This window comes from Sinocyclocheilus anshuiensis, unplaced genomic scaffold (assembly GCF_001515605.1).
Source record: "Sinocyclocheilus anshuiensis isolate Anshui unplaced genomic scaffold, SAMN03320099.WGS_v1.1 scaffold415, whole genome shotgun sequence".
NCBI classification, from domain to species: Eukaryota; Metazoa; Chordata; class Actinopteri; order Cypriniformes; family Cyprinidae; genus Sinocyclocheilus; species Sinocyclocheilus anshuiensis.
In genome coordinates this window covers 883,749-895,497 of record NW_015552655.1, presented here as the reverse complement: position 1 = coordinate 895,497, position 11,749 = coordinate 883,749, and the positions used below count along the sequence as shown (strand labels likewise).

Below are 11,749 nucleotides of genomic sequence, written 5' to 3'. Positions count from 1 at the left end.
GTAGACACAGTAGACACACACACACACACACACACACACACACACACACACACACACACACACACACACATAATATTTTATATATATATTCAGTTCAAAAGTTTGGGACCAGTACAATTTTTAAAGTCTCTTATGTTCACCAAGGCTGCATTTATTTGATCAAAGATACAGAAAAAGACTGTAATAATGTGAAATATTATTACAATTTAAAATAACTGTTTTCCATTGTGATATGCTTTCAAATGTAATTTATTTCTGTGATGCAAATCTGAATTTTCCAGTGAAGTCTCTAGTGTCACATGATCCTTCAAAAGACTTTACTATATCTTTTTTTATCAATTTAACATCCTTGCTGAATAAAAATATTGAGTTCTTTAAAAAAAAAAAAGAAGATTTTCCTAACCCCAAAAATTTGAACAGTAGTGTATATTGTTTCAAAAGATTTCTATGAGTTTGAACGGCTGTCAATGGATCCAGATGGTGTAGTTACAGCATCTACCAGTAGGGGCGTCCTGGACCATGATCTACACTCGTCTCCACTCATCCACCTCTTCTTCTGCTCTTTGTTGCTCTGCCTTTCTTTATATCTGCTCCTTCCTTCTCTTTTCATCTCGCGCTTCACGATTACAGCAGCATGATGAGCCAGCCTAATGTTTGATGATTAATGGCTCATTTAACGCTAATGAAGGAGAATAAACAGAGCGAGCCGAGAGAAACAGAACATGTAGAAGTGACCTAAACAGATTTCTGTGGTCTGGATCGCTCACAGTCATTGTTTTGAAACGTGGCAACGTGCAGCATTGAGAAAAGAGACCCACACCCATAATAAAGCAAAAAACTGATAGGAACTGTAGATACGGGCCGTCGTGCAGCAGTCAGTAAATCAGCATCTAATGGACCCACCGCCGCGGCTGGCATCGGTCTGCATGCGAATGACTTCATGCAGATGACAGCATGTCTTCTAGCCCCATTACCCTGATTTGAGGTGGCTACGCTGCAGAGATTTATGGGTAGCATTGAGTCGCTCCCCACAGGAACCGCAAGCGTGGTAGATTGTGCTGTAGCCACACCCTCAGCACTCACACACACTCACACACACTCGTGAGGTTTCAGAGCGTCTGCGTCTCCCACTGTGACTCACTTCACATCCATGGTAATTGTCCGTTGACACTGAACGCAGATCTGCACATTTCCTCTGTCCACAGCATCCTCACCCAGAGGAATCTTTTATTGCTCTGATGCCGCTCTTTAAACACAGGCTTCTCGTGGTCGTGAAAATATGTAAAACGTATCAGGGAATTTTATTTTATTTTATTTTTATGCAGGACATAATTCAAAAACAAATAGATGAATTAATTTGATTGTTTTTTTATTTTTATGCAATACACAACTTGAAAACATAAACAGAAAAAAATATTTAATTTTTTATTTAATTTACTTTTTATTTTTTTATGCAATACACAACTCAAAAACTTAAACAGAAAAATTCATTTTATTTTTAATTTCATTTCTATTTTCTACGCAATACACAACTCAAAATACATACGCACATAAATTCATTTTCCTGATCTTAGGAAGCATTGTGGTCGAAAATCTTCTGCTTACATTATTTAAAGGGGTTATATGATGCAATTTCAAATTTTCTTTTGTCTTTGGAGTGTTACAAGCTGTTCGTGAATAGATAAGATCCCTAAAGTTGCAAAGACTAAAGTCTCAAACCCAAAGAGATATTCTTTATAAAAGTTCAAACTTGTCCACACCCTCCTAAAACGCCTCGTTCTAACATGCCCCCACATGTCTACGTCACTGTGTGGGAAGATTTACATAACACCACCCAAATGTTCACGCAAAGAAAGAAGGCGTAACTTTTATTCTCGCTGTAGTATTGTTGTTGCCACCACCGCCATGTCGTGAAGACGCTGTGTTTCGTTGTGAAAGCGAAACTACTTTGTTTGGCCTTCCAAAAGAGGACACGACTAGAAATCAGTGGTTAAGTTGTATTTACTTACTCCAGAACAGTACTGTGTACACTTACTAAACACATTTCATTACACCAAATACACAAAATAATGTTCTTTTTCGCAACGTCATATGACTCCTTTAAACCAATTTTGTAGATAAATTAAGTGTGAATTTCTTGACAAAAGTGACATGTTAATTAAAGAAAATTTAACTGAATAGGTTTAGAATGTATCTGATTATGTATGATAAGAAAATAGTTTTATTTTTAATTTATTTTTATGCAATACACAACTTAAAAACATAAACAGAATTTTTTTTTTTATGCTATACACAACTCAAAAACAAATTGATAAATTATTTTTCTTTTTAATTAATTTTTTATGCTATACACAACTCAAAACTAAAACATATCAGGAAATGTTATTATTATTTTATTTTAATTCATTTTTTATGCAATACGCAACTCAAAAACGTAAACAGAAAAGTTCAGGGAATTAAAAAATGCCAAAGTCAGTTTTGTAAAGAAATTCACACTAACATTTATCTACAAAACTAGTTTTTTGGGATCATGAGAAACATAAATCCAGTCAAGTGTTTCCAAACGTTTCACTGCTACTGTATGTGATTTATAGTCTAAAATAAACAGAAATATGGAAGAGCAATTCTAAAAGCTCTTATGTTTTGGAGAGCCGTTTCTATGATAATTAGAGCATAGCCATGCGTGCAGACGGGAGCTGAACTGCGGATCATTATGGCAAACGAACACACAGAGAAACACTTTTAGATTTTCCATTTCATATAATGTGCTGCAAATGTTTCCAATTTTCCGTTTCATACTAGAACAAGCTCATTTGGTTAAAGGGGGTGTGAATGTGTGTCTGCCAGAGACGCAGGGCTACAGTATCAGACTTTTAGTTTAAATTAGTTTAAATCTCCCAGCGTGTGTTTATGTTCATATATTCATATATGGCATCACTAGTTCATTAACCTTCTCTTTTGAGTGACGTTTGCCTATATAAATGCTTAAAAGTATAAAATATATAAAAGTATATTTAGTGTAGAAGTACATTTTAATAATATTTAAATTCTAAAATCTAAAATAAGTAAAATATAATTTATTATAACTGTATTATGGTTTTCTGTTGATGTATCAAATACCTTTCACAGTTAAGTCTAGTACTCTGAAAATTATATGTGTATTTAAAGTATTTTTTTAATGTTTAAAGTATAAAATATATAGAAGTATAGAAGTATATTTTAATAGTATTTACAGTAAATTATAATCTTAAAAATAATATTTTTATTTTCTAAATTAAGTAAAAAATAACTTATAATAAGTATATTATTATGATTTTTTTTTGTCCATTACAATTGTGATTTCCAGTCCTAAAAAAAATTCTACAGTGGATGTACATTTTCCTGTTCTTGCACGGATGTTTAGAAAGCTGGATCTGTTTAAATCTAAATTGTAAATTGAAATAGTAATTTTAAATAATTGAAATAGGCTGTCTGTTATTTGTCTAAATTTATTTTTTAAAAACAATTGCAGTATTTTTAAATGCTGCATATAAAATCATGAACTCATGAGAAAACGTGCTAAAACAAGGAAAAGTCATGGATATTAATTGTTCAAAAAGTGTGAAAACCCCATTTTTTGTTTGCCTCTAAAAAGCGATTGTTTCTAAAAATTAATTATTATATTATTGTGATTATTTGTTAATGCATCAAATATTCTTTTACAGTTAAATAATAGTATTTACAGTAAATTATAATCTTAAAAATAATATTTTTATTTTCTAAATTAAGTAAAAAATAACTTATAATAAGTATATTATTATGATTTTTTTTTGTTGATGCCTCAAATATTTTTTCAGTTATAGTTTTATTATTCTGAAAAATTGTATGTGAATGCAAAGTATATAAAATGTATTAAAAATATAATTAAATAAAAATGAATATTTAATATAGAAGTGTATTTAAATAGTATTTAAATTATAACATTTGAAATAATTAAAATATATTATTTTCTAAAAAAAGTAAAATATAATTTATACTATGTTTATGCTTTATATAAGATATAGTATAGTATAGTAGCTGAATGATTCTTTTTTTTTTTCAAACTAGAAGATTATTTTTAAAACATGGATTATTTGTTAATTTGTTGTATTCTTTTACAGTTAAAAATCTAATTTTTTTAAACTTGTCGGTATTATGTAGGCTATGTAAAGTATATAAAAAGTATTACAAACGTTAAAAAGTATAAACTATGTAAGCATACAAGTTTATTTAGAGTATATTTCAATATTAAAAATATATATATATATATTTTTTAAGTAAAATATAATTTATGTTTAAACTGTATGTAGCTAAATGATTTTTTTTTTTTAAGTGAAAGATTATTTTTAAAACATGGATTTCAGAGTTGCATGACATCATGAAAATTGTCCATTTCTTTTGTTGAATCACTTTATTTTTTAACTGTGCTGCATTAACAAATGTATACATCTATTATTTCATTATCTCTGTTAGTTCAGTGCATCAGTGAAGTCACTGAAGATCAGATTCCATCACAAGAAACCAAACAGAAAAGCGGCTCATTTTCAGGAACACAGATCATCATGCGCAGCAGCCGCTTCCTCACCCGAAGCCATGTTTTTTTTTTTATTGCGTTTGCTCGGCTGCTAGTCTGGAAGCTTCTGAAGGAATATTTGAAGAGCTGCTAATGATGCCGCTTTACCTAAATCAATGGAACAAAAGAGAAATGGCATCACATAAAAGGATAAACGAGAGAATCAGGAGCTGATATTTCATACCTGCTCACCTGCTCCTCTGCATTAACCAAATGTCAAAGAGAAATAAATACCTGCAGCAAAAGTGACTGACAGCTGATGTTTTAGGCAGTTTTAGGTCAATTCATATGGAAAATAAAAACTAGTGAGTGAGACATTGACGACAGATCAGATCAGCACCTGCTCACTAATGAGTAAAAGTGACGCTGAGCGGTTTTGCTGCACAACTTTCCAAGTGTGATGCGCCACTGGCCTTTAGTTTAACTTTTATTGTTGCAGCAATTAGTATTCAGCACCGTTTAGAACACCTCCCTCCCTCCCTCTCTCTCTCTGTCTCTCTCTTTCTGTTTACGGCACAGTTAGTGAAGCTTATCGCCTGGCAACCACAATTAAAGTACACCAAGTCAGCAGTAGCAGAGACGGGCTGATAAAACACTAGAACACCTCCAGCAGCGAGAGCGAGACAGATAGACAGACGCTGTGTGTGTTTTAGGTGGTCTGCACCTGAAGCGAAGGGAAAGCGAGTGTGACAGGTGAAACTGGAACTGCACAGGTATGTGATCAGTGGAATGCCTGAGGACCGTGTGTGTGTTAGTAGTTTTGTTAAACGGTTTTTGCACACTAATCACACTCGATGCGTGTCGACTGCTGTGTTGAGTGATGTTCTCAGTGAGAAGTTCTCACTCCGTGGTTCTGCTTTTGTCACGGCACTCGTTTGTGCTGATGAACGGTTAATTGGTGTGGTTTGAGGCTGCTGAGGTGTGAAACCACACTGGAGATGATGTTCTGTGACTAGCAGAGGAAGAGCTACATCATCATCATCAGGTTAACAGGTGTATGATTGAGTTTGTATGAGTGAAGGTTTAAGATCCTACTGTAGATGTTATGAATCTGTTTTTCTGTCTCGAGACTCTTGACAGGTAAAGGTCAGGATCACAGCGGTGATCATCCACACTCCAGCTGATCGCTTTGAAACAACTCCACACCCTTTCAAATGTCACCACATCTGTCCATCCATCTGTCCTTCTGTCTATCTATCTGTCTGTTTGTTTCTATCTATCTATTAGGGCTGCATGATATATCGAAATTATAGAAATATCGCAAATGTAAATATCGCAATATGCATATCGCAAGGGCGTGCAATATCTGAATAATTTTAATAATAGGCTACTTAAATCAAAACGTTGCAAAAGGTCAAAGTTTTAGTTCGAAGCATATAGCAGAGAATTGCTTGACGTTGAAAAGAGTTTAGTGCAATAAGCTGCAGAAAACAACTCTTTGCCGTCTCGTCTTGCTGTCTGACTCACACCTGAAGCGCTCGCACAAGCCGCGTCTCGCGCACCGTCTCTTCAGTTCTACATGTGCAAAGCACGCGCACACACAGAGAGACGCGTTTCAGACAGCGCGCGAACACAGAGTTGATTCGTCTTTCGCATCTCCTCATGTTTGAACAGACACATACACACAGAATTATGTCAATAGTACCCGTCTCGACGATCATTCTCGTAAACGCAGTCGGTTATGTTTTAAATGAATGTAAACAGCTGAGAAAGAAATCGGATGTGTATCATTATACTGGATCCGTGCAGTCGGTTTTAAAGGGACAGCAGCCTATAAATACATGCTGCTGAATATGTCACTAATGTTAACAAAACAACAAAACAGCTATAACAAAGATTAATCTAAATTTAATTTATACAGTGATCACTATGCAGTGTTATTTTACACTTAATTATTAAATTTCTGTATCTGAAACTACTGTTTATATTATCTATTTGAATATGGCGCTTATCACATGCTGTGTGGTATCGGCGTTTGGTATCGGGGCATTTTAACGAGTACGAGTAGGAGTACAGGAGCTCAGTATCGGGCCCGATACCGATACCAGTATCGGTATCGGTGAATCCCTAGTTGTAGTGATTCTTTCTTTTCCAAGAAAGAATGTGAAACAAATTGGTTATATAATTTTCATTTTTAAATATTTTTAAATATAATTTAAATTGATTTTACACACTTTAAGCAATATCGTATTGCATATCGAATATCGCATATTTTAACAAGTTATCGCATATCGCATTTTTCTTCAATATCGCACAGCCCTACTATCTATCTATCTATCTATCTATCTATCTATTGTTTTATCTATCGTTCTATCGTTCTGTCGTTCTGTCTATCTATCTATCTATCTATCTATCTATCTATCTATCGTTCTGTCAATCTATCTATCTATCTTTCTATTGTTCTATCTATCATTCTATCTATTGTTCTGTAATCCATCCATCCATCCATCTATCGTTCTGTTGTTCTTTCTATCTATTGTTCTTTCTATCTTTCCATCCTTCCATCATTCTGTTGTTATCTATACAGTATATCTTTATATTCTATTATATTATATTGTTCTATTGTTTTGTCTATCATTCTGTCTATTGTATCTGTTATCTACCCATTCATCCATCCATCCTTCATTCTGTTGTTCTTTCTATCTGTCATTATTTGTTATTCTGTTGTTCCATCCATCCATCCATCCATCTATCGTTCTATTGTTCTGTGGTTCTATCATTCCATCATTATTCCATCAATCTCTCCATCTATTCATCTTTTCCATCTATCATCTCTCTGTCTACCTGTTTAATCCATCATTTAATCTATCCATCCATTGATAGTTGAATAGTGAAGGGTTAATGTAAGGTCAGCCAGATATTATTGCCAAATAAACCCGTAGCAGAGCGCTGGAGACGTCTGACTGTGTGTGATCCAACTTATTTCATGCCTGCTTACCAAATTAACAAATAAAGGGCCATGAAATACTAATTTGAGTTTAAATGACTGGATCATGAGAGAAGAAAGAGTCTGAAGTGATTCATGAGGCAGATATGTAGGAGTTGGTGGGTCAACAGTCATTATTTGACCACAGAATCTAGCGATTGACCAATCAGAATCAAGTATTCCGGAGTGTAATAATCTGTTAAATGACTGCAGTTTTTTGAGATGACTGTATTTCTGTAAATTGGTCGTAACGTTGTGTTTATGTGTGTTTCAGAGTCTGGGCTCCATCGACAGGAAGGGAACGCGGCAGAGAAGGTAAGACACGTCTGTGTCACGCTCTCATTTGGGTGATGCTAGGGTTAAATATGGCATAATGAAACGGTCAAGTCATTAGGAACGCGTTTGACCTTGAATGGGCCTAGTGACCCACAGAACAGAGAGATAATCTAGTTTTAGCCAAACTGTAATCTACAGTAGAGTAAGCATTTATAATGCCAACCTGAATGTGATTATGTGTTAGTCTGAACTGTTTGCAAAAGTGTGAATGTGTGAGAGAATTCAAAATTTAGCAAAATTAGACATAAGTTTCTTACGGGGCCATCTTCAAATGGGTAGGTGTTTTTTTCTTTGTTTTTTGAATGCATAAAATGTTATTTTATGGTTAGAGTTAGAATGTGTGTTTAGAGTTCACCTATAGTCAATTTAATTAGTTTAAAAATGATAAAATCCATGCAAGGGACTCCTAAAAGTTGACAAAATTAGCAGATATATGCATTTATACAGTCCTACAGTCCGTCGTGTGTTGTCAGATGGGTTGTTGCTTTGTTCAGTAGCATAGATTCACTTGAGCGATAATCAATAAAGAACGAAGAGATTATAATAAACATTGAGTCAAAAGTCAAAAGCCTAAAGATTAAGTTAAAATGAGGCGTCACAAGTCAATAAAAATGAAACCGTATCTCATAGAAGTGAATGCATTAAAGATCAGGTTACTACAGTATCGACAAGTCTTATAACAGCACTGCAGCGCTATAGTGCGCTGGATATGTTAGCACAATAAATTGCTTGTGTTACCTGTAGGTTACGCATCACTTGCATTTGCACATCTGTGTTGCATCTCAATAGTAAGTCTCTTTAATGTTTTAGTGCTCCCGACATGATAAATCATCTTATTATTGGGGGTCTGTGTCTTTCTGAGTCTGTGAATTATGAAACTGTCACACAATGTGGTGTAGGAGAGCCTTCCTATCAACAAGAACACCATGTTACCTTGGTTACTCGATTGAAAATGGCAGATCTCCTAAATCTGTCACTAATGGCTGACTAATGAGAACTGAACCGCTGATCGGATCTGATCAAAGGACACGCACAAGATGAAGCCTTGTGTTCCTCTCTGGGTAGGTTATATAAAGCCGCTTTGTGAGATTTCTCACCCCAGATCAGTGATAGCTGATGTAGTGTTGGTTATTTGGTCTAATTAGTATGTCATCATTGTCAGCAATTAGTTAGTGTGTGTGTTCTGGTCGCAAATAAACGGCTCACTGTAGCAGTTCAACAACGTGTCCTTACCAGAGGCAATTTTTCATCTTTGCTGAAAGTGAAACACTGCAAAGCAACAAAATCATATTTAATAATTTCACGAAATCTAAAATCAAACAAAAAAAGTTTGGGATCAGTAAGATTTTTAAATGTTTTTTAAAAGAATTATCTTCTGCTCACCAAGGCTGCATTTATTTGATCAGAAATACTGTAAAATTTGTAAATATTATTTCAATTTAAAAAACTTTTCTATATGAATATATTTTAGAATGCAATTTATTTCTGTGATGCGCAGCTGTATTTTCAGCATCATTACTCCAGTCTTCAGTGTCACATGATCTTCAGAAATCATTCTAATATGCTGATTAGCTGCTCAAGAAACATTTCTGATTATTATCAATGTTGAAAACAGTTGTGTTGCTTCATATTTTATTTTTCAGGATTCTTTGATGAATATACAATTCAAAAGAACACACATTTAAAAGTCTTTACTATCACTTTTGATCAATTTAATGCATCCTAAATAAAAGTATTAATTTCTTAAATTAATAAAAAAACATTCTTTTGAACTTTTTAGAGACCTGTCACATACAGTATGTCCCATAAGTTGTCTTAAATTGAATATGAATCACTTTTTCCATTTTTTTTTTTACCTAAAAATGTGTGTAGACAGTTTATTTTTTGAACATAACTGAAATATGCAATTTTCGTTTGTGAATATGCGGTTTACTTGCTGCTAAGTGTCTCGGACTAAATGTTGGCAAACTTTGGAAGACTTTCCAGTCAGGCAGACAGAATGAAACCTGTGTGGCCTTACGCTCAGAAGTCAAATTCAACCAGTCACATTGTTTTTATGTGCAATTAGTGAACGAACCGAATTAGCGAAGAATAAAATGCATGCGCAGTAACCATTTGCAGTCTCCCGTTTGAACGTCTAGCAAGCAATTGTGAACAAATCACATAAACCTTAAGTTGTCAGACTAGTTATTGTGGCTTGCATAACTAAAGGGAGAAAATCAAATGAATTAGCATGAATGATATATGGCAGCAGTGTGCGCATGTCTCTCTGTCTCTCTCTCTCTCTCTCTGACCCACATAAGCATTTTTCACATAGACAGTCTAATAACTTTAATAAGTGCGCATGTTTCAGTGTTTGGTTTTGTGGTTGATGTGTGTATGTGTAAAGGTTGACTCAGCCGTGTGTGTGTGTGTGTGTGTGTGTGTGTGTGGAGGGGCTGGTGTTGTGGTTTGTGTCTTTGATGTGGTTTGGCCATGAAAAGTCTGACGGTTCCCCAGCAGTGCCGCGCCAGACACACACACACACACACACACACACCTCAATAAAGCCCCGCCAGAGGAACTTTCCTGTGAAAACATCGCCTGGCATCTCACTCATTTGTGTGTGTGTGTGGCATCGTCTTTTCCATTCTCTCGCACACAGGCTTATATATGCGCAGGTTTGGCCGCAGGTCTGGTTGTAGGTACGGCGATGACACAGCGGAAACCACCGGCTCGGAGAACTTCCTCACAAACACACGCTGTTGTGTGTTACCGAGCGTGTGTGTGGTTTGCGTCTATAAATGTATGACACGTTCACGCGCTCGTGATCCGCTCCAGCATAAATAATCACCCTGATGGCCGTCTCCACTCTGATTGGAATCTTGATGCCCTGTGGAATTGTGGGATTCTGGAGGGAACGACAAGATTGGAGACGCTTTCGGTCCATTACGGCATTCCGGCAAAGACCACACAGAGAGAGAGAGAGAGAGAGAGAGAGAGAGGGGGCGAGTAGGTGGCCCTCTAGAGAAGCCACTTTTATTTCAGAGTTCTGGGAAAATGAATCAGAAGTGTGTACTAGACTGTACTGTATGTGTTTATAGCTGTATTAGGTGTTGATATTCATGTGTTTTTCTTTATAATCAAGAATATACCCACTTTTCAGCTTCTGAAATGACTTTTTGACTACACAGGCTGTTGATCAGTCGTCATAATATAGCAGTCATTTAGAATTGAATTGTGAATGCCTTTTAAATTCCAATTTATTTCCTGGATTTGGTCAAGATTTCAAATTGCAATTCAAATTTAAATGTCAGGAAGAAGAATGGGAATTCATTGAAATTCAAAGAAACTCATTTAACAGTTTTTTTTCAACTAGCATAATTTATCAAGACAAACTTTTAATGTTGATTTGAAAGTTTTGACAAAAGTTTAAGAAGCCTCAAAATTTGAAGTTGTATATACTTGATGGATGGACAGAGATAGATAGAGAGATAGAAAGAGAGACAGACAGAGAGATGAATGGATATTTGAATGTACGGATAGATAGATAGATAGAGAGAGAGAGAAATGGCTGAATGGAGAGATGGATAGAGAGAGATAGAGAGATGAATGTTCGAATAGATGGATGGATGGATGGATGGATGGATGGATGGATGGATGGATAGATAGAGAGACAGATAGAGAGACAGATAGAGAGATGAATGGATATTTGACTGTATAGATAGATAGATAGATAGAATGACAGATAGATAGATAGAACGATAGATAGATAGATAGATAGATAGATAGATAGATAGAATGACAGAACGATAGATAGATAAAATGACAGAACGATAGAATGATAGATAGATAGAATGACAGAATGATAGATAGATAGATATATAGATAGAATGACAGAACGATAGATAGATAGA

At 35.0% G+C, this 11,749-nt stretch overlaps 1 protein-coding gene across 1 annotated transcript in view; it reads left to right on the top strand.

Annotated features, from left to right (window-relative positions):
• LOC107667117 (ankyrin repeat and fibronectin type-III domain-containing protein 1-like) overlaps nt 1-11,749 on the top strand; it is a 95,660-nt gene that overhangs the window by 44,594 nt on the left and 39,317 nt on the right. Inside the window, exon 5 of the mRNA XM_016458702.1 lies at nt 7,792-7,832. Within this exon, the coding sequence (XP_016314188.1) occupies nt 7,792-7,832 (41 nt within the window). The remainder of the gene's footprint in view (nt 1-7,791; nt 7,833-11,749) is intronic.